This window comes from Gekko japonicus, unplaced genomic scaffold, assembly GCF_001447785.1.
Source record: "Gekko japonicus isolate JY-2015 unplaced genomic scaffold, Gekko_japonicus_V1.1 scaffold1527, whole genome shotgun sequence".
Lineage (NCBI taxonomy): Eukaryota > Metazoa > Chordata > Lepidosauria > Squamata > Gekkonidae > Gekko > Gekko japonicus.
This window is the reverse complement of record NW_015161997.1, coordinates 288,270-312,215: the sequence shown is the minus strand read 5'-3', so window position 1 is coordinate 312,215 and position 23,946 is coordinate 288,270. Positions and strand designations below refer to the sequence as shown.

The window sequence follows — 23,946 nt, the reverse complement described above, 5'->3', positions numbered from 1 at the left end:
CAGGCCCAGCGCCACTGCTGAAACTGTCCTGTCCCTTGTGGTCACGCACCTCATTTTAGTAGATGGGGACACAAGGAATGGAGCACCAGATGTAGATCTTAGTGCTTGAGCATGTCCACTCAGGTGAGAAGAACCATCTGTACAGGAGTGACGGCTGACTCTCCCACCAAAAAGCCTGGCACCCTTTTGTTTACGGGGCTTTATCAGAGCGGCCCAGACTGCAACAGGAGTTGTAGGAGCTTGAGGGAAACGAAAAAGGTGACATTTTAAAACAACTCCACTGAAAGTTAAGATGGGAGTTTATAGATTAAAAAGGTAAAGGTCTCCCTTGCTCGAAAGCCAGTCGAATCCGACTCTAGGGTTGCGGTGCTCATCTCCGTTTCAAAGCCGAAGAGCCAGCGCTGTCCGAAGACGTTTCCGTGGTCATGTGGCCGGCATGACTAAACACCAAGGTGCACGGAACGCTGTTCCTTTCCCACCGAAGTGGTCCCTATTTATCTACTTGCAGTTTCTTGCTTTCGAACTGCTAGGTTGGCAGGAGCTGGAACTAGAGACGGGAGCTCACTCCATCATGCGGCACCCGGGTCTCGAACTGCTGAACTACTGACCTTCCACAGCCTGCAGTTCAGCGTCTTAACCACTTGAGCCACCGCAGCTCCTGTTTATAGATTAGTAAAGTGGAAAAAAAAATCATAATACCTTTGCCTTTTATTTGAGCTTTATTTTTCTGTTCCTCTCTTTGTGCGCTTTCACCATTATGGTGTCTAATTGTACCTATGCCTAAAAAACAAACCAGCCAGAGCTTTCTTTGAAGCTGACATCAAAGCTGACTGTTCATTAATGTGCCCCTCCAAGACATCCACTTGAGAATCACAACTGCTGGGAGAGTGCCCATCTCCCCCATGGAGCAGGAGTAATAGATGCCTGAAACGACTGCTGCCAAAGTAATGGTAAGCCACAAGCAGGATTCGTGTCAGAGCAGATCCTCCAGGAAAAGGGAGAACTTATAAAGGAATTGGTGACCAAATATAAAAAACAGCTTAAAAAAAACCACACCAAAACCTGGAATCTACCCATTCGACCTGCATGAAATCAAACAAAACACACCGTGAACAGGCACATTCCCAAGGCATTTTTCTTTCAAATTGTTGATTCCTATGTTGATGAATGTTGTTCCTAATATGAACTGCTGAATCAAGTTCCAACAAGCAGAGGATGAATAATCCAAATCAGACAGCAAATAGAATTGCAACAAAAAGCCTGCCCAGAATCTAGGTTAAAAACAGCACTGGAGGAAATCTAGTCCGTTCAGAATAAGTTGCCAGTGAGGTAATATAAAATGCAAACATCTGTTCCCAAGATCTAAATGCCTTGCTGGTATTTTTTGCACAAAACCAGAGACCTTTGCTTATGCTGAAGAGGGCCCAGCACAATAGAATCATAGAATCAAAGAGCTAGAAGGGACCTCCAGGGTCATCTAGTCCAACCCCTGCACAATGCAGGAAATTCACAAATACTCCCTCCCACATACACACCCAGTGACCCTAGATGCTATAGTTGGGTCCCTAACCATGATTACTAAGAAATAAGTCCCACTTTGCTCAGCTTCCTTCCTTCCTTCCTTGTAAAGCCACTCAAGATTGCAACCTGAATGAGGCTGCCCTTGTGTAGCCTGCTGGTACACTAGTTGCTCCCAGGGGGCCAGCATTAAGAAGAAATTATGGTTATGGTTCAGAGAAGAAAAGGAACAGCAAGCATCAATTAGATAACCATCAGAATAATGAAGGTATCCATCCACAGCCCACAACTTTTTACAGCTTGCACCATTTGGATCTGCTTCTGCACACAGGACAGACATCTTCAAGTGAAGTATTTCTATTTCTCCTCTAAACAAAGCCTAAAATTCTAAAGCACTACAAACATATTTAAATTACAACATTTTTCTGGTTAAAAGAAGAATGCAACTTGCAAATCACCATGGGTATGACAAAATGCAGGGACAAAAATTGTACTGGATCAAAGAGGGGCTCCCCCCCCCCGTTTACACCTTAGCAGTCAGCTCTACAACCATCAACAATGCCATTCTTGCTTGCTTCCTCTTCTCCAGAAGGTGAGGTCCCTTTTTCTTTTCCGTTTTAACGGCTCATTTACAATTTTATGCAAAGTTATCCTCAACAATCTATCCTTTATGGTAACAAAGAAATCGCAAAAATATTATTTATTAGTAGTAGTAGTAGTAGTAGTAGTAGTAGTAGTAGTAGTAGTAGTAGTAGAAGTAGTAGTATCAGTAGTAGTAGTAGTAGTAGTAGTAGTAGTAGTAGTAGTAGTAGTAGTAGTAGTAGTAGTAGTAGTAGTAGTAGTAGTAGTAGTAGTAGTAGTAGTAGTAGTAGTAGTAGTAGTAGTAAATCACAACATATAAAATCATATAAGTGCCAGTAAACATAAATATCAATAAATATTGATAAATATTAGTAAGTATTTATAAGTGATGGCAGTATACTCTCAGCTTCCAGACGGTCATTACTACCACAGTCTGGGCTCCCAACAGGCTGTTGATTATTGAGTCGGTGCTGGTGTTAGGGTAACAATGATACTATGAGGAGTTTGCAAATTTCATTCAGAAACGGATAGCCATGCTTCTCAAAAGTAATCCCAGATGTTCTACAACAATCCAATGGTAACTCACTATAGGAAACATTTCTGGGTGAAGAGAAGGCAGATGATCGCATACAAACGCGTTGCCTTGCCAAACAAAGAACAGAAACCACAACAAACTGAAACAAGTCTGTGTGCAGGCCAGGCATGCCCTGATTAGACTTCCTTGATTTCTGTCCAAAAGAAACCACAGACGTGGCACTGAATAATATCCACTACATTCTCTAAGTATAACTGATCCTTACAAAACTGGCGGTTCATAGTTTTGGAGGTACTTCAGCAGCTCATCAGGGTATATACAAGTTATAATATACTAGCATTGGAAAGGCCCATCACTTGGCATAACAAACAAGCAAGGACACATCTATATTTAAGATTGTGTATTTGGTGATTTCTGCAGTGCTCTTGAGTGAGTTTCAAGAATTCACCTTGAGTTGGAACGAACGAACAAGTTTATGGAACAAGTCTCTCATCTTTCTTCTGCAGACCTTGTGCTCCTCCCAGTCAGCCATCCCAGAGGACAGGGAAAAACAAGGTTACACCTACCTTTAACTGTTTTTCATCAAGTGGTCTTCTGTGCAGGCAAGCATGGGACCACACTTGCGCAGGCTGGCCACAGAGGTTTCTTCTACCGATCTCATCAGACATTGGAAGCTAAGCAAGAGTTAGCTGTGGCTAGTATTTGGATGGGAGAGTCCAAGAATACCAGGCTTATGACACAGAGGCAAGCAATTACAAACTACCACTCCAGAACCGCTGATTTCGGGAGGGGTGTTGAAAGACCTGAGTCAGATTGAGGTGACAAGAGAGGAAGTGCTATGACTGATAGACAACTTAAAAACTAATAATTAATCACCAGGCCCTAATGGCATACACCCGAGAGTTCTGAAAGAGCTCAAATGTGAACTTGTGGATCTCCTGACAAGAATATGAAATCTTTCATTAAAATCTGCCTCCATTCCTGAGGACTGGAAGGTAGCTAATGTCACCCCCAGCTTTAAAAAGGGTTCCAGAGGAGATCCGGGAAATTACAGGCCAGTAAGTCTGATGTCAATACCGGATAAGTTGGTGGAAAACATTATTAAGGAGAGAATTAGTAGGCACATTGATGAACAAAAACTATTGAAGCAGACTCAGCATGGGGTCTGTAAGGGAAGATCTTGTCTCACTAACCTGCTAGTGTCAGTTAGGGGGTGAACAAGCATGTGGACAAGGGGGACCCAATAAATGTTGTTTACCTTGACTTCCTGAAAGCTTTCGATAAAAGTTCCTCATCAAAGGTGCCTACATAAGCTCAATAGTCATGAGTTAAAAGGACAAGTCCCATTGTGGATCAAAAACTGGCTAATTAATAGGAAACAGAGAGTATAAATGGGCAATTTTCACAGTGTGAAATGACACTAAATTGTTCAGGGTGGTGAGAACCAGGGAGGATTGTGAGGCACTCTGAAGGGATCTGCTGAGGATGGGCGAATGGGCATCAACATGGCAAATGGGGTTCAATGTGGCCAAGTGCAAAGTTGGGGTGCAAATGCACATTGGGGCCAGTTAGGGTGGAAACAGCTAGAGAAATGTGACTAGCTAGCAGCTCAGGAAAGGGTGTGGTAAAAAGCCCATCATCCAGTTTTTTGGACAACACAGACCCTTAGGTGAAGGTGGGCGACTACCGCAGACATGAATTTGATAAATACCCTGGGGGCAGTGGCCAAGACAAAAGAAAGCAGTGCACTGGTAGCAGACCTGCCCGCACTGGAACCAAAGGAACTTTCTGGATGTGGGGTGTATGGTAATATGAAAGTAAGCATCTTTAAGATCAATAACAGCAAACCATTCATGGGGACAAATCAAGCCCATGACCGCCTGTAGTGTGGTCATACAAAACTTAAGGACCACGAGGACAATATTGAGGGCCCTTAGATCTAAGATAGGAGGTTTACCACCATCTTTCTTATCAAACCGGAAATGATGAAAATAAAAGCCAGCAGTGGTTTCAACTAATGGAACAGGCTTGATGGCCCCTTTATTGAAGAGCTGGAGCACCTCCTTTTGCAACTCTGGAGGAGGCACAGAGGGGGAGGAAGCAGGATGACTAATTGGTGAAAAACAAAACTGAAGAAAATATCCTTGCTGAATGATGCTAAGAACCCAAGTGTCAGAAGTAACTGACTCCCAAGCAGGGTAGAGCGTGCAACAAACAGGATAAGGCAGGTAGAGACTGACTGGAAGAACAGCCAGGATTGAGGTTTATCCTTGCCAGAGGTCTCCTGAGATGAAGCAGGACCCTGCTTGGAGCGGGGGTGACCCTGTTGTTTCTTGCCCTGAGGGTACTGGAAAAAAGGGCGCAAGGAAGAATTGGAGCAGATGGGTTGGTCCCAATATGATCGTGATGACTGTGAGTGGGCTGAATGCCTCGGAAAGTAGTGAGATTTGTCGGTCTGGGTGGGTGGGTCACCTCGTGGTGATCTTGTTCTTTCACACACGGTCAAGGACATTGTCTGTCTGGGAGCTGAATACATTCCTTCCTCACCTTTAGTGTCACTGGGCAGGGTGGCACATCAGAGCCAGGAGTGGTGCCGTAGGAATATGGTGGAGGCGATGGATATACAGCATGAGTCTGTAATATGCCGTGTGGTGTTTAATTGCTGCTTTCCAAGTTTAGAGCCTTATGCCTGCAGGACTTTGGCCACAGCTTTATGCTCTTCTGGGAGGGAGTCAAAGAACGTAGCCATTCATTCCCACAGGAACGTTTGAGAGTGCCCCATGATGGCATTGAAGTTCGCCCTGCATAGAATTAAAGCCAATGACATGTAGACCTTATGGCCGAGGCCGTCAAGCTTACATCCTTCCCAGTCGAACAGTGAGGAATGAGGCCCAGAGCACTGCTTGGCTGGGATGACCTCTGTTACAGTGGAATTAGCAGTGAGGTGGGCAAAGAGGGAATCACAGTCCTACCCTAAAACCTTGTGATGTGTGGTCAGTTTTCTTGGCAGCAGGAGAGACTGATGCTGGCTTGGTCCAGATGGATTTGGATATATCCAGCAAGCACTGTAGCACTGGGAAAGCAATTAAACCTGTGTTAGGTGGGTAGAGGGCTTTCAGAACAGGGTCAGATGTAACTGGTTGCAAGCAGATCACTTCAGTGTTGAGGGACTCAGCCGTCTGAATCAACTGTTCGGGATAAAGTCAGAGATCCTCCAGTGGGGAGACAGGCAATGTGTCCATGATGCATTCATCAGGTGATGGTTCCGAAGGGGCATCAGAACTACCTAGAGACAGATGCTTCTCCTCTTCCTAGCGGCTTGGATCCATAGCAACCAGAGCCAGCAGGGGAGCACAATGTGGCTGGGAGCTTGATTCCTCAGAAGGGGGTAGCTGTTGTTCCCACTCATAGGCCAATACATTGGCAGTGGAGCATACTGGAACCATTGAGGAGGTGGTGGTCCCCAATACTGAGGGCATGGAATCTCCCGAAGATCTGCGATGCTGTTTAGGTGGAGGAGCTTCAGCTTCAGGAGGAGACTGAAGAGCAACTTCAATGACCTTGTCATAGGAAGGAGACAGCGACCATCTGGGGGTTGGGGAGGTGGTTTGGGGTCACAGAGTATGGGACAGATCCGGTCCCGGTAGGGCGGGCATGGGAAGTTTTATGCTTTGACTTCAGTTTTTTCTTCTGCAATGGTAGTTCTGAGGAGCTACATAACACCTAGGATTTCTTTTGAGCCAACAGTGGGCTTTGTTCCAATACAGATCCTGATGGCACTGACCCCAAAGGGGGGGGGGTACAGGCACTGCGGTCTAGTTCCAACTCCTTGGAAGGCATCTGATCTTTGCCGGCAGCCACTAAAGCCTTCTCCCAAGGGGTGCCTCTCAGTCTAGAAGCCCTATTTGAGTGGGATTTTGGGGTGAATTACTTACAAATCCAGCATACAGAGACATTGTGGGCCTTGCCTACGGTAGGTGCTGGAGTCAGCAGTCATGGTCATCTGACTGAGCCATTTTTAGGCCTCAGCACATTTCTTAAATAGAGCTATAGCTCTATTTATGGGGTTTTAAAGTTCTTTATCCCTTTTTTTAGAAATTGAGCAAGAAGTGAAGGTCGAAAATAACCACTAGAGGAAAACCTGTGAAAATCAGAAGACAGCAAAGACGTCTGATCTCTGTGGCGATGAAGAAAGGACCGAGAAAAGAAGCACTCACCCCAACCCATCATGTGTTGAATGAGTGAGAAAGAGCCGGCCCATGAGGGGAGGCGCTCTGAACATTCTAGAGAGCTTTGTAGAAGAAATCTCCATGGCAGGCCTGCACAAGTGGAAGTCCCGTGTGGGACTGCACAGAAGCCATGAAGATGATCCCTCAGAAACAGAGTTAGATGCTACAGCAAGAAGTGGGAATCAACAACTAGTGTATTCATGGAAGAGCTTTCACTAAAAGGAAGGAGGCTGATTTCTGCCAATGTCCCTCTTGAATAGCAGCTTGTCCCTCAACATTCTGTCCCACTATGTTCTGGAGGACCCTCAACACTCGGCTTTTCAGGAGGGGCACAGGAACTGCAGGAGAGTGTGAGAAGATACCTGTTCCATGAACCATTTATGGTCACGGTCCATTCCATCCTATCCTACCTTAGCTGGCACAAAAAGGAAGCATCTCAAATCAAGCACTACCTAAAATTCAACAATCCAACCAAGACACTGATTGGGGCTCTGTCCTGTACTCACCATTCTTCCTTTCGTTAAGGGGAGGCAAACACTGGATGGGTTGCAGAGAGAGTTCCTGGAATTCGTGAGCTACCGCCTCACTGTGGGGACTAGGTGCAAGGCGCGGCAATGATCCTGAATCATCTTCTGGGTCCGCTGTTCCCAAGTGTTCCATTGTGTTCAAGCAGCTGGTGATAGAAAGAGTAGAGGGCTGTTTAGTTAGAAAAAGCTAAAAACACTAGTAAAAGAAAAAAGAAGAACTATGTCACATTCCAGTACTCAACAACCTCTGATCAACATAAACACAAGCTACAAAAGAATAAATAAGTTTTCCTAATAATATTTCTCTGTTTATGAGGCTGTTGCCACCTGAAATAGAGGAAGGCTGTTAAGTGTGGGAGGCTGCACACAACCATCTATGCGGCATTTCATGATCCCCCCCACCCACCCACTTCTTCTTTTTTTGCTATCCGCAGCAACTGTATGGGTAGGCCACGGCTTGTGTCTGTTGATCCATATTTCAGACCACACAATGAACATTTAGTGTCACCTCTAAAATAATTTCAACTACCTTGTCAGCCTCATAATGACTACATTTCATTACGCACTGCTGCCTATCCAGTTTATACAAGGAGTACGATGACCAGTAACATGCACAGGGCTTCATATTTCCACTGAAAATAAGCTGTATCACTTTGCCATTCATCACCAGTTTGGGGATGAATGACACTTCGTTTATCTACAGGGCATCCATACTGCCATTCTTCTTCTGTAACAGCTTTGCTGGCGCGCCTCCTCCATAATCTGGTGGGAGGACCTCCTACAAACATAATAGGGACAGATCAATCTTGACAGAACACGAAGTTCTTGGCCTCTGCTAAATTTTACTAATTAAAACAAACTGCGGTGGTGTACCAGTAACAAATACAAGTCTATTGAAAGGAGGTGGCTTTGGGGAAAGGACCACTTGAGATAGGAGTCACTCAATAGTTCCTGACCAAACAATATGATTTCTGTGAATATTAGGCTGTTCTAAATCTTGCCTAATGCAGAACTTCAACATGTTTAGCCAAAGCAAGGTATACAGTACAGCATATTATTCAGGCAGAATACACAAACTATTCCTCTGAGAACTTGGGGGTGGGGGGGAAGGATGCTATGGAGGGGGCGTATGAAAATTTCCTTGAGAAGAGCCCTACCTGTGTGACACTTTGTGAGGGGGTTGTACCTACTTGCAGCTTTGATCTGTTGCGGATTCAGTGTCATTTGCAGAGCTTCCTTCCTTCCTACGTGACCCTAGCTGATTTGAACATGAAAGTGGCCATGGCACCACTTAGCTAATCACTCGGGGCAAATGAAGTCAATCTCATCAGCCATTCCTGCTGCCAACTGGGCCAATCTTCCCTATCTTGCGGCAGTTTTAATCAGCACATTGGCCCAGCTGCCTCAAAAATGGGCACACATCTTTTTCCCCTACCTCTGCACAGTGGAAGAATCCTTTCATATTCTTTTTCAGGGCTCCTCAAAACCAGAAGGAAAAAGGAAAATAGAATACTTTTTAAACATACAGGAAAAAAACCCAAAATAAAATATGCTTTCCTAACCCTGACTCTGTACAGCTCTTGGTTTAGAACCACACCTTTAAATCGTAACTGCTGCTCAGTTATCAAAAATTAGCTGCCACCTCTTCTGCCAACGCGCTAATTTAAAAAGACTTCTTGATGCCCATAGTGAAGTACACTCTCTTTCATAACCTCCCACCCAATGAAAGGGGGGGGGAGCTTCTCATATTCTTATATAACTGCACAAAACTCGTACTGATCAGAGGTAAAGTAAAATGCTGCTTATGATAGATTCCGTGGGTGTATCATTTGCAAAGCCTTTCTCTTTATTTATGACTCATCTACTCTTCCAAAGCTTCTTTCCACTTTTCAATGTTGCTTACCTTCTAACGCTACAGACAGAATGTTCTTTCTATTTTTTGTGTAGGTCACCCATGAGTACCAGTAATATTCAATACCAGTACTCACTGGAAAGAAGATGCAATTTGGATCTAAGGCTAGAAGGAGCACAACTCCAGAACACCTCCAAGGTCGCTCTCGTCCTAATATTCACCATCATCATGGTCATGAACTATGTTTGTGATCGTTTTTTGAACACAGAAGACTACATTTTATGTATACTTCCATCTTCTGATGGAACGGATTAAAAGGAACACCAGTAGACGCGCAGTCCCCCAGCACTTTATCCCTAATAACCACACAACCCAATGGTGAACCTTCTCACCCTGAAGGAATATGGTCTTCAGTACAAATGATAAGGAGAATCACAGATACCTTATTTTTAATAAAACAGCAACAGGGTGTTGCATTTCCTCTAGGCCTAACATGGTTGCTCTTCTAGAATATGGCTCTTAATGTTCCACAAGAAGAGAGGCTAGAATGCATAGGCCAAAAAGCTCACTGGCAACTTTAAATATCTTATTGTTCATTTGCCTGTACCCAGGTTTCTCCCAGTCACTGAATCTGACTAGTACCTGCATCAGAATGAACCGCCCCATCCCTAACCTCAAAAGGCAATGATTAGGCTTCCGGTTTTTGGCAACTCGCAAGTGGGTGCGCTCCATCGTTGCTCTGATGTGAGCGGCCCGCAAACGTGCCGATGGGGAGGCGCACACCTGACCGAGCGTGCAAGAGATCCACCAGGACCGATATTGCCTACTGCTTAAACAAACGCAAGTAAGAATGGGAGTAAACTTACCATTTAGCAAGCTGCCATCTGAACGTCAGGAGTAAAGCTGCCCCAAAGCCCTAAATAAGCGGAAGGGGGGGGAATCCCCATGTCCAAAGAACTGAGTTAAAAGCTGAAGGCGGGGGCAGCTTGAAAACAGCAGATGCTGATGGAATGTGGTGCAGATTAGCTAGAAAATGATATTTTCAGACTTTAAGAGACTTTTCAAAACTTCTTACTATAAACAATGATGCAGCACTCGGAGAAAATGGCAGCGAAAGCTAACCTTACAGGAGCAGACAGCATATAGTCTCCAGCTTTTAAACCGGAAGCAACTGTAGACTTCTCCGAAATGATTGCTGCAGCCTTGCGCCCTCTAGTGGACCAGATGACCATGCTTAACCAGAAATTTGACACGTTGCACAAGGAATTTCAAGAAACTTCAGCAAAAACAGAGACGATAACCAAGAAGCTGAAGAAAGTTGATCTTAAGTCCAAGGAGTTTGGACAAAGATTAGAGGTGGTGGAAAAGGATAAAATCTCTGAGAATCATCAACTGTTACTTCTCCAGTTGGAAAAATCAGCATATGTCCTGAGATTTCAGAACATTCCGGAGCAGAAAGGAGAGGACCTGAAGGAGATTTTAAGTAAGGAACTGGCCCCCGTGGTAAGTTTAACAGTGGAAGTGTTACAAAGGAACATGGATATGATATATCGTACATATCCAGAATATATAAAGAAAAATAAGTTTCCCGGGGAAATATTTGTCAAATTCTCAAAAAGGTTAACAAGAGACTTGATTCTGAAAGTGACAAGTGGAAATATTTTGAAAATCCAAGGACAACAAGTCAAAACCTTAAAAGACATTCCATTTGAGATCAGAAAAAGAAGAAGACAATACAGAGACTTGGCATTGTTTTTGCAAAAGCATAACACCCCTTACAGATGGATTACACCGGAAGGCATTATTTTCAACTTCAACAGGAAGAAAGAAAAGATTGACTCTGTTCTTAAATAAAAAAAAATTCCTGAGCAACAACAAGAAGATAAAGATGGACCTGAGAAATTGGAGGCCGATAAAGATGCACAAAAAGAAGAAGATGAAAATGAAGAAAGTTCTAAGAACTCCTCAACGGCTGAATCCTTAGACTCTGAAGCAGAATTAGGGGCTATGGCTCCTAAGTATCCTAAAAATAAAAAGAAATTTGAAAAGAAATGTAAAGGAAGAAAATGTATAAGAATGTAACTCTGACTGTCTGTTACCTATTATTAAAAAATAACTTTAAGCTAAGAAGTATACACTTTAGTCAAATCTGTTTTTGAATGCTCGCTTTATTCCCTACAATTTTATTGCAATAACTCTCACGTATTGCCGTTTTGATATTAGGGAAACATCGATTAATTCAAAATATGTAATAATTATCTCTTGTTACTTGTCTTCCTCTGACCCCATAGAGGTTTAGTTTAGAAAATACATTTAAAAATCTTTTTTTTTAAAGGCAATGATTAGATTAGACTGGTGATAGAAGAAAAACAGGACAGCCCTTGCTTGGACTGTGCCCAGTACTAATTTACATTTGTAAGTTACAGCATTCTAACAAAATAAAACTACATTCACATTCTCTAAAGGCATGGTGCAGTTAGAAAAGAAGTTGGGCAAAGATGAAGAAATTGCTAGTGGGCAAAACCTCTTTACACAAACAGATTTTTGAGGTACACACCATTAGCACCTATTGCATGAGTGAATGAAGAGAATGGGATTAGAAATTATCCCTTATCGAACTCATCATAAAGGGATTAATTCCTGGGGAGTTTAGAATTTCATATTAAGGAATTCCAAACTCGGCTACAAACAAAACCTAATTCTGTGATTGACAATATTGTGTGAGCCAAGTTCTATTTGTTTATATTTGCTGAATTTAGATGCCCCATGTTGTTGCATAATGTGGATTGAGAAGGAGAGGGGAACATTTTAGAAATATTCATTATTTTTCTCTATGCGTGTCTCAGACACGAGTTTGGCTAACCAGACTTACGCACAGAGAAAAGTAATGTTAGAAGCAGCTTTCAGATCAAATTAAATTTACAATCATAGGCAGTTACTCACTGCTTAATAATTAGCTTTTAGAAAGCTTTGCCTGTCATACTCCCATTCCATCTTATGACATTATCTCCTCCAAACACGCACTCATTAAAATAGGTACATCATTAGGAAAGTCTTTTCAAAGCAGAATTCCTATTAAAAATCTTACAGAAATGCAAATTGCCATATTTGTGGCATCAATGCAATTCCCATCAATAAAACCAATTCCTTTCAATTTCATGAACTTCCAGAGAACCAAATTCCATTAAAACTGACAGGACTCGCAAATAAATGCACTTTAGAGAAGAGCATATTAAGGCTCTGTTTTAAGTTTTCCCACATGTGAAATTAAACTGTAGACAAAACCATTAGAACTGTTAAACAAGGTAAGTTAAAAAACAATTTTCCAACATGCATTTTATGGCTCCAAGAAAGTATCTCTATAAACCTGTATTTCCAGGAGAACGAGTGATTTTAACGTTTAACTATATGCATGTAGATAGTTCATTTCTATTTGAATTTTCTATTATATTTGTTACTTGATACAAAATGATTTACTAATTGAAATCAGCAAACTATAAAACAGGTATAATACGTTGCAACAGTTTCTATTGCTTCCAACTCTCATCACCATGGTTACATGAAATCTAAAACAAAAGATGATTATCAAAGGGAAATCAATGTTGTAAACAGGGGCAACATTAGGCAAAATGTCTACCTCTCTCTTTTAGAAATTAGTACTGATTTAGCAGCATACAGAGTAAACAACAGTTGCAAAGTGAAAAGTGAAAAATGGGAGGACTAGATCAAAGTCAGTAGCACAAACCCCAAAACATCTCCTCCACAACAGAGTTAGCAGCATGTCAGAGAAACCAAGCACTCAATAATTAAATGCAGCAGTTTCTAATCCATCGGGGATTGATCTGGAGAAAAATATTTTACATTCCTGGCCACCAGGTTTTCTTTTTTTTTTTAGGAGTATCACAGTGCAATCCTAAACAGAGCTACATCCTGAAATCAATGGGCTTAAGACGGCACTGTTTATGCGTTAAAGGTGCCAGCACTGCATAACTGAATAAATAATGAAAATTCCTAGACTCAAGAATGAAGCATGTAGTAGGCACATGGATATGAGAGACCTGGGGGTTTTCCCACCCAATTCACTGTCAAAAGAGTCAGACGATATAAAGGAATACATAGCAAAAGTTATAATTAGTACATCCAAGGACATGTGAGGAAAAGATGGTACAAGAGATTTTTCATGACACACACAAAGTGGCAGCAAGAGAGGAGACAGAAAAAGGCTGAAGCTAATGCCTTATTTTTGTTACTCAGCAAGCATCATTTAGTGATTTAATGGTGTAAGCCTTCACAGACTTACTTCAATCTAAGCATATTCAAATCAATGAACTTAGACTGAAGTAACTCTGCATCGGACTGCAGTGTCGGTGTGCACGATAACCACCGCCCGCCCTGTGTACAATATTATCACTGAATGCCTAACATCCCCCAAGCCACAAGTAAAAAGTCATGACATAAAAACAGCACTCCGGACACATCAATTTTAGCTAGGTCTGTTTATCACCCATTCATACGACCTACAGATCTAAAGCGTCCATTCAGTAAGACCCCTGTGATGACAATAGCCAACTCCTTAACATGAGGGTGGATTACTATTTAATGCACACCTAGATGTTATTCTCAGGGAGGGTGAGTTGTATGAAGCAGTTCTCATCTGCTGGATATCAAAAGGCACTTCAGGAGGAGGAAAGGTGCTGCCTAAAATCCCCTGTGCCCCAAGAAAGAGTTGTAGAGTTGCCTCCTATGCAGAGGTCATTTCGGGGGGATCGCAGTTCCCCCGGGTGAGGTATGGGGGCGGGGCACATGACGAAGCCCCGCCCCCTGCTTCCGGCCGCCCCGCTTCCGGCCCTCATTCAGCCAGGAGGAGGCAGGAGAAGAGGGAGGGTAAGTTGCTTCCTCCCTGCCTCTCCCCACCCCTGCCTGCCTGGGGCCAGGGAGGGCCTTCGCGGGGCTTCCTTGCACTCCCGCCAGCCTTGCAGGTCCACCGCCGGGCCCCTCATGGGGCTCGGCCGTGGAGCTGCAAGGCCGGCGGCGGCCGGGACCGTTGGGGGCGGGGTGTGTGGCCTTATGACACACTTCCGGTGATGTCAGGGGGTGGGGCCTTATGACACACTTCCGGTGATGTCAGGGGGTGTGGCATATGCTAATTAGTTATGCTAATGAGTTCCCCTAGCTCTTTTTCTACGAAATGACCCCTGCTCCTATGGCCCTAATTGACAATCACTGCCACAGATATTCCTCCATTTTCTAACTGCTGGCAGACATTTACTGAAGTTAACTTTATTTATGAACAGTTAACTTTATTTATGATTTTACTGATATATTTAACCACTAAGGTATTTCCATTTATGACCACATTGCAGGTGCTATTCTATTTATTCACGTCAGGCAAGCCCTTGAACCAAACAAAGCAAGGAAAGTATTAGATTCAGACTAAGGAGGAAGGAAATTCAGGTTTGCTTCCTCTGTGTAGACTATCCTACTTTTCCAGCTGCCTCTTTTGAGAATGGCTATCCTGTACCGGAAACTCTATGAAAAATAAAATCAAGTCCGAAAGAACACACCATCCTTAGTCCAAGACTGAATATCTTTCCTGCACCAGAAGGTATCAGAAAACTTTTATTTGGAACAAAAAAAATATTTTCCCCAGCAGTGGCAATAAGAGAACACAGCAAGTTCTCCACAGACTGCGAGAATGTAGAAATGGCACAGCTCATGCAAAGTGGCTTCAGAGGGTCTCTCTCCCAAAGTTCAGCTCCCGGAAGAAGTACTGCTGTCCCACTGCTCCAGCCCAACTCTAAAAGAGATACTGCAAGAAGCAGCAGTGGCTGTCACTAGAACCAGGGCTATTTTGGGGCAGGAACGCACAGGAGCGGAGTTCCGGCTGGCTTCCAAGTTGGCCACGCCCAGCAGGAACTCATTAGCATAATAGGCCACACCCAACAGCAGAAACTCAATCGGATTGGCTACATTCGGGGTGTGTGGCCTAACATGCAAAGGAGTTCCTGCTACAAAAAAGCCCTGGGTTTTGACAACAAACAAGGTGAACAGAATAAGAAGCAAAAGGTGGGTGTGGCTGGATAAGCACACTTCTGGTTACATAAGGGTGTAGCCTAATTTATTTATTTATTTATTTATTTATTATTTACATTTCTATCCCGCCCTCCCCGTAGGCTCAGGGCGGCTTACACGGCATGTCGCCGATCGTATAATAAAACAATAAAAACATTAAAAATATTAAATAACATTAAATATTAAAACATCGTACGTAAAACATCGTAATATGCCAATGAGCTGTGCTGTCAGGGGATGTGGCCTAATATTCTAATGAGTTTCTGTTGTTGGGTGTGGCCTATTATGCTAATGAGTTCCTGCTGGGCTTTATCTACAAAAAGAGCCCTGACTAGAACCCATTCCATGGAGCATCTAGGAATGTCTACTGCAGCTCCTGAGCTCAAGCAGAGACGCTGCAGGAATGGGTGTCCTGTCCAGCCTCCCCCCTGATATTTTCAAGGAGCAAAAGAGATTGTGTGGGCTTGCCGCCCCCCCCACCCCCCACTTCAGGTCTAACAGCATCACGAGGCATTTATTAGGCTGGGGAGGAATGGCCATGTCACTCCTCAGCTCAAGGCACTCTAGTCCTTGCAACAACGGCATTAGGGTCAAAGCAGGACAGCAGCCTTTTTGGGCATAACTGGGTTTAGAGAAGGTTAGGCTTCTAGCATCCTGAGCCTCCACACACATTCACAGTATCTATATCCTCCCACGTAGGGTTGCCAATCTCCAGGTGGCACCTAGAGCTCTCCTGTTGAGACCCAGGTTGGTGTAGTGGTTGGGAGCACAAACTCTAATCTGGGAGAACTGGGGTTGATTCCCCATTCCTCCATATGCAGCTGCTGGTGTGACCTTGGATCAGTTACAAGTTCTCTCAGAGCTGTTCTCTCAAGAGCAGTTCTCGAGAGAGCTCTCTCAGCCCCACCTACCTCACAGGTTGTCTGTTGTAAAGGAGGGGAAGGGAAAGGAGATTGTAAGCCGCTCTGAGACTCCTTCGGGTAGTGAAGGGCGGGGTATAAATCCAATCTCCAGATGACCAAGATCAGTTCCCGTGGAGAAAATGGCTGCTTTGCAGAGTGGACTCTATGGCATTATACCCTGCTAAGGTCCCTCCCTTCCCCAAACCATGTGCTCCCCAGACTCCACCCCCAAAATCTCCAGGTATTTCTCAACCCAGAGCTGGCAACCCTACTTATGTGGGACTCAAGGTGGAATATAGGGGCCTCCTATCCAGGCACTGGCCAGACTCATAGTTTCAGCAAGTATACTGCAAAATGTATCTGCCGACTATGCCCTGGGCATATGCACAGAGCTTGGCCACGAGGGAGGGGGCAGAGAGCCTTTTTTAAAAGCCCATCTGCAAAGACCCACTTCTGCCCTACCCCTCCTCCCTGCTTTGCCACCTAACACATACCAACAAGCAAACCACTTCACAAGCAGGGAATGATTAATTCTTTAAAACTTATAGAACATGCTTCCCCCACACTTTTAGCGCTATGGTTTATAAGACTGCAATTACTTTTCACTCTGCAACAGATGCAAACCTAAGAATTAGCTTCCATGGAAACCAGTTGCATTGCTTATTGTAATTCTTGCAATCGTTGTTCAAAAATAGCAATTCAGTGTACTGGGAAACCACAGACATTTAACAATCAGAGTTACGTTTAATATATATATCTTTCAAATCTTTTTTTCCCCCTTGTCCCCCTCCAAGAGGGGTGGCATACAACATAATGTGGGCTTTTCAATACCTAGTAAAAAAAATAAGTACAACATTAAAAAAATTCCATACAGAGATTTGCCTTGGATACTACCTATTCCTCTCTCTATATAAAAAAAACGCTACCTAGCAGGTAAATATCTTTGAAGGTGTTGGTCCTCATCTATTGACTTCACACTGTCAAAATCACTAGCTCTGTAACATACCCCTTATCTTGTAACATATTGTATTATACTAGACAGATTAATATTCTATCAGAAGCAAATTCCTAAATGTATAATGGCCTATTTACATAATGATGGCTGTATGTTAAGACTCACTTGAACCACAGCCTGAATTTGCCATGTGAAACTGCTCTTCTGAGTCCTAAGATCCTCAACTGTAAACTGAAATCCTTCCCCGCTAACGGGAAACAAAACAATAACTCCAGAGGTCAAATAAGCACACCTTTAACGGTATGTCCAAAGGTCATCATGGCCAAGCTCTTACCCATTATTGTGGGCTGCTGGGAAGGGACTACCAAATGAAACAGAATGCAACTTAATCCAGAGTTAACAGCATGTGTTCGTAAGCACTAAAGGCACTTCGAGTACAAAGTGTGTAAATGAGACATGTGGGCATTATTTATTGACCAGTCAAGTCGAACCACATCATTCTCCTCTCCCCCTTTTGATCTGCACAACAACCTTGTGACGTAGGTTAGGCTGAAAGTCTGTAACTGGTCCGAAATCACCCACTCAGCTTCCACAGCAAGAACCTGGGTCGGATAAACCCTGCTCTGAAGCGCTAACTGCTATGCCACATTACCTGTCCTGGTGGGCTGCTGCTGGTGAACAGGAGCAAGCAGCCAGGCCTAGTTAAGTCATACCAGTTAGGTGTCATCGAGTCACCCACAGGGTGCTGCCAGGCTTAGAGTAGCCAACCTCCAGGTGGCACCTGAAGATCGCCTGGTATCACAACTGAACTCTAGACAACAGATCTCTCTCCCCCTGGAGAAAATAACTGCTTTGGAGGGTGGACTCTATGGAATTCTATTCAGCTGAGGCCTCTCCCCTCCCCAAACTCTGGCTTCTGTAGACTCCACCACAAAATCTCCAGGAATTTCCCAACCTGGAGCTGGCAACCCTAGTCAGAACTGGCCCCAATGAGTTCCCCACAAAGGCCAAAGCAGGCCTGGAATGGGTCTCCTGCCCCTTCCTTTTTACTGACAGAACCAAGCTTGGTTGCCTAGCAACAGCCACTGAGGGGAAAGTGAGCCCCACAGCAGGAGGAGAAGAGAATTGGTTTGATGGCTAGTGGCTCACCTCAGTAGCCAGCCAAACGTGGAGGAGCCAAGCAGGAGAAGTGTCTTTGTCAGGAGAGACAGCCAGGAGACGCGGAGACGCAGCGGTGCAGCACGGCCGGAGCCAATCCGCAAATGAAGGAACTGCCCCAGAGGAAGCCACTGCAGAGCCGAGCCGAGACGCCCACCGTGCGGAGCCAGAGGAGAGAAGAGTCGCCGAAAGAACAACAAGCCGGTAGGGTGCCTGATAGGCACTCACCTTCCCCAACTACTATGTGGCCCTAGTTAGAAGTATTAATAAGTTATGTAAACTGCTCAGAGCCTCTGGGATAGAGCGGTATAGAAATCGAAAGTTAAATAAATAAATAAATAAATAAATCTGGGCATTTTATTCTGACAGGGAAGAGTAGCCAAGCCAGCAGTGGGCAGGGGAGAGGAGTGGACCCAGCCCCCAGCCAATGCAAGTACTCTTGAGTGGCGGTTGACAGGCCAATGGCTGATGAAGTGCACAGCACAACCAATGGGAGAGCTGGAAAGTGCCAATACACTAGGACTTATATATATATCTGGCAGTCTAGGGGCTGGACAAGCACTTGTCTGGGATGCTCTAGGGCTGATCCTACATTGAACAGGGGGTTGGACTAGATGGCCTGTATGGCCCCTTCCAACTCTGTGATTCTATGACTCTGTTTAGAAATATGAAGTCCCCCACAAAACCCCTAGAAAAATATGGGGAGAGATCTCCCCAAACTTTTTCCATGTCTTTAAAATTTCCAGAAATGTTACATCTGTAATCCAGGTGCCATATCTTCTTAGCTGAGATGGCTTTTTGGTGGCCAAGAAACAGATTTTAAGAATCTGGGGTTTTATTTATTTATTTAAAATACTTATCTCCCACCTTATTTCCTTGGAGTAATGCATACATTGTTCTAACTCCATTAGTCTAACTCCATAATGCATTTTAAGACTGTAACCTGCATTGAGCCCTTCAACACACATGGGAAATTATTCCAGAGAATGCTACATCACAGCTCTACATGAGCTTCCCTTGACAGCATTCCTAAGACGACTAATATTTAAAGAATTCTGATCTTTTTAAACAAAAAAGGAGAATTTAATGCAAAAATCCTTCCTTTTCTTGGAAATATGAACAGTTGTGAGAAAACGTCTTAGTTGTTAAAATTTATTTTATTCAAAATGAGGGAATATTACTTAGATATAAGATGTCATTGTAGTCAGTGTCACTTCTGTTATTTACATCAAACGGTATCAGCAAGTACAGTCACCTAGATTTACCTTCTCTAAGAAAGTCAGAATCAGTACTTGTAAAAATATTTCTGCTGCATGTTTTTTTTTTTGCATTGTGTTACCTATTAACAAACATATTCCATTGTATTCATTTGTTGTACCTAGCAGAGCTAAATGGATACTTAAAACGGAGGATGTGTTCTCCCATACATCTCTCAAATTTGGATAGAAAAGGCACAAAGCCTTATGGAAGTAAGCAGCTTTATGGTTTCTGTGATAATAATGAGCAATACTAACTGATGTGACCCTGATGAGGACAGTGTGGAAGCTTCTTTAGGCTTTTTTTTAAGTACATGGTGGTAAAAGAGAAAAAATGTGATTTATCTATGAAGCATTAAGCACTGTGTCTATGGTAACTATGGAGCCTTGCCAACAACTGCAAATATTTTCTCTCAAACGTATTTAAGGGGGGGGGGGGAAAGGACGTCTATATATTTAACATTTCTTTTCATTGTTTGCTTATCTACCCTACACCATTCCACAAAGGGAAAAAAGTCAAGTGAAACCACACATCACATGGAAGTTCTATGACTCAATTTCTAACGTTTTTTTTTTTAAGCTTCAGACTTAAAAGCTCCAGAGGGGGTCGCAATTGGTGTGGGATCATGCACTGGGTGGGGGGAAATCAGTCAGTCAACGTTTATTTCAATACAAGATCAGCTCCAAAGAGTCAGCAGTAGTAATAAAAATATAAAATAAAAATTGGGAGGACACATGCAATGTGACAAGCACAAAACAGATTTTGGGGGAGGGGGAATGGAGAGATGATGCCTTTGCCTGACAGGGAATTAAAACTATTGAGGGTCAGTCAGCCACCTGCATATCCCATACACCCGAAGGCAACATTTAGAAACTTTATTAGTTATCTCCTGCGAGGGGTCTGCAGGGAGGGAGACATAAAGTTGTTCAGGTCTTCCTGGTAAAGTTGACAGGATTGGAGATAATATACTGAGATCGGATGTCATTATAGAATGAGAAGTACAGCAGAACATGTTCAATAAACTCTACTTTCCCTGTATAACATGGGCAGAGCTGTTGAGGGAATGGGAGACGATGGTATCTGCCTTCTAGGAGGGCTGAAGGTAGAAGGTGGAAGTGTGCAAGGGTAAACATTCTCCGATATTTGGAGAGCTCAAGGGATCTAAGATAATCTGCTGGTTAAAAGCATTTGGCATACAGAATAATTGGATATTTCTGTATCTGTGCCGTATCTGATTGTAGGGCATGGTCCCAGAGCCACTGTTTAATTGTTTCTTTGGTTTTTTGGGGGAGGGGGAGAGGCCATGCTCCTGGAGTTCCCCCTCTATTGTTCTTTGCCAGGTTGAATGGTGACTATCAGCAAGGATCAAGGGTACTAGACCCACTGGACTGAAGGTAACTTTTAACCAGCAGGTGGATGCGAGTAGCCACATATGAGTCTCCACAGGGATCAGCCCAGTCTCTAGTCTAAGGCCCCTGCCACACGGCAGGGGAAAAGCCTCTTAAGGCGCGGCTTTTAAAAGCCGCGCCAACGTTGAGACGCCGCGGCGGGATCCCACGGATCTCCTGGCCGCTGCGCCTTTTCTCCCCGGCGCGATCAAACGCCGGGGAGAAAACACGGCCCTAACCAGGAGCTGGCCGAACTGCGCATGTCCGAGCATGCCCAGTTCGGCTCAGAGCTGGAGACGCGCCGGCACATCCTTGCGCCGGCGATCAGACTCCCGGTTTGCGGCGCAGCAGGCAGATGAACCACCTCGGTAGGTGGTTCCTACTTGATCCGTAGCATCGGGTGGATGGGCCAGTTCGGGGACGGAAGCACCACGCTTCCCAGATGTTGTGGTGTGATCGCGCTGGTTTGATCCGCCCCCGAACTGTCCCGCTACTGGCCCAAATTCCCTCGTGTGAACGGGACCTAAGAAGGGCATTTGGAATACATTGTGGGACTTTTGCAGGAACTTGGATTGTACCACTTCCAGTGAGAGTCCTTCTTTGTAAATAAAGCTGGGAATCATATAAGAGTTAAGATACAACCTTTCCTTGGAAGACCTTGATTGCTGCAGGGATAAAGAAGGCTCCCTTTGTAAAGAAGAATTTTAGTATGGTGGAGGGTGCTCTGTGGGCAGTCTCTGTGGCATGCAATGCCTGAGCTCTCTGATGTACGGCAACTGGAAGACTATACCAAGATATTTAAAGATTTTTGTTTGTTCAGTGTTGTGGTCCTGTATTTGCCATCTATGGATTCAATGTTTTTTTTGGTAAAGATAAGGACTTCCGTTTCTTGGTAGTTTATCACAAGCTGCTCCTCTTTAATAGTACCATGTTTCCCCCAAAATAAGACACTGTCTTATATTTATTTTTTCTCAAGAAGACACACTAGGGGTTATACCACAAATGCATAGAAATCCTGCTAGGGCTTATTTTTGGGGTAGGTCTTATTTTCGGGGAAACAGGGTATGTGCCAAAAGCACAGAGTGCCTCCTGAGGCCCACTTGTGAATGAGATAGGATGACAGTATCATTTGCTTATAGTAAGGCAGGAATAGTTTTGTCAGCAAGCTTTGGTGAATGAAAGCTTGGATTTCTTAGCTGTTGCACCAAGGAGTTGATACAGTAGTTAAAAAGTAGAGGGGCCAGGATACAACCATACTTGACTCCTTGGTCAAGTGGGATCTCATTGGAGAGATGGCCTTGAGGACGGCATCTTACTTTTAGGAAGTTTCTTTCATGCAGCAAGTGAATAAATATACAGAGTCTCTGGTCTATTGAGGAGTTCTCAAGTTTTGCCCAGAGCCTATTTATTTATTTATCAGATTTGTATCCCGCCCTCCCAGCCGAAGCCGGCTCAGGGTGGCTTACATAAAAGAATAAAAGCACACAAATAAACAGTTTAAATAATCCTAAAACCATATAAAACATTCCAACATTAAAAGGTGCTAAACATTAAAAAATACTAATATATTAATATTATTAGATTATTAGATGATGGCGGCCAACCTTCAGAGATTTATCCTAGTGGTCAGCCCATAGATCTAGCCTTTGGGCTGCTAGCGCAGGCTGTTTCTGATGACTCCAGGGGACAAGGTTCTCTGCCATTCCAGCTGTTGGAGGGGTAGCTCCTAATTGAAGGCCTGGTGAAAGAGCTCCGTCTTGCAGGCCCTGTGGAACTGCATAAGGTCCCGCAGGGCCTTGATCTCTTCTGGGAGCTCATTCCACCAGAAAGAAGCCGCCACCAAGAAAGCCCTGGCTATAGTCAGCCTGGCATCCTTGAGACTGGGGAGGGCCAGTTGATTTTGGGACCCTGATTGCAGTGCTCTCTGGGAAGCCTGTGGGGAAAGGCGGTCCCTCAGGTATGTAGGTCCCTGACCATAAAGGGCTTTAAAGGTAAGAACCAGCACCTTGAAGCGAATTCAGTATGCTATCGGCAGCCAGTACAATGCTTTCAGCACAGGCTGAATGTGCTCCCGTTTGGAAGGCCCATTAGAAGCCTAGCCACAGCATTTTACACTAGCTGTAGCTTCTGGATTTGTGACAAGAGCAGCCCCATTTGAAGAGCATTACAGTAGTCAAATCATTTTTTATATATATTTAAAGTTTTTATTATCATAAAATTATTACTTGTGCAATTACATAATGCAAATAAACATAAGATTATGTGTAACAACAAGCATAATCAATGATTTTAAAGTAGAATACAACAATGATAAGTCTCGCTAACTCACATTTACTATGCTATCATAACAGTTGGTAGACAAAATCTTCTATTTTTCCTATAAAATAGATAAGGTTTGACTTCTGTCCAGAGTGAGTGTCTTATATTCTGATTTATAAAAATAAAGGAAAAAGGAAATAAAAAGAGAGAAAAAATAATAAAATCTTTGGTGCTAAGTTTAGAGGTTTAGCAGACTAAAAAGAGATAAATCATCAAATCCATTTGTGAAATTGGGACCATTCAGAGGATAGATACTGCTTCCGAGATAAGTAGTCTAGTACCGGATACCACTTTCCGATTAATAAGGTTTGAGTTGTGCCATGAGTTATGTAGTACAGTTTGTTTGTGACTGCGTCCATGAGGTAATGATTCCATAATTTACGTAACCAGACTTTCACTGTTGGTGCTTTAACATCTTTCCATAGGGAAGCGATTGCAGTTTTAGCAGCATCCAGCATGACTTCAATGGTATCTTTGTGTGGCCTACTGAGTAGCTCTTGTGGCCATGTATTTAAAAATAAAGTCTCCGGCTTAAATGGGACTTGTATTGCGTTTACATCTTGTATTATTTTAAGCACTTCCATCCAAACTACTTAATTTTTACACATTCCCACCAGCAGTGAGGAAAATCCCCTATTTGTTGACACTCTTT

The 23,946-nt window shown here is 43.7% G+C and overlaps 1 protein-coding gene across 1 annotated transcript in view; it reads right to left on the bottom strand.

Moving 5' to 3' along the window:
- Positions 1-23,946, bottom strand: part of MKL2 (MKL/myocardin-like 2) — a 152,204-nt gene that overhangs the window by 102,528 nt on the left and 25,730 nt on the right. Inside the window, exon 4 of the mRNA XM_015405428.1 lies at positions 7,371-7,537. Within this exon, the coding sequence (XP_015260914.1) occupies positions 7,371-7,537 (167 nt within the window). The remainder of the gene's footprint in view (positions 1-7,370; positions 7,538-23,946) is intronic.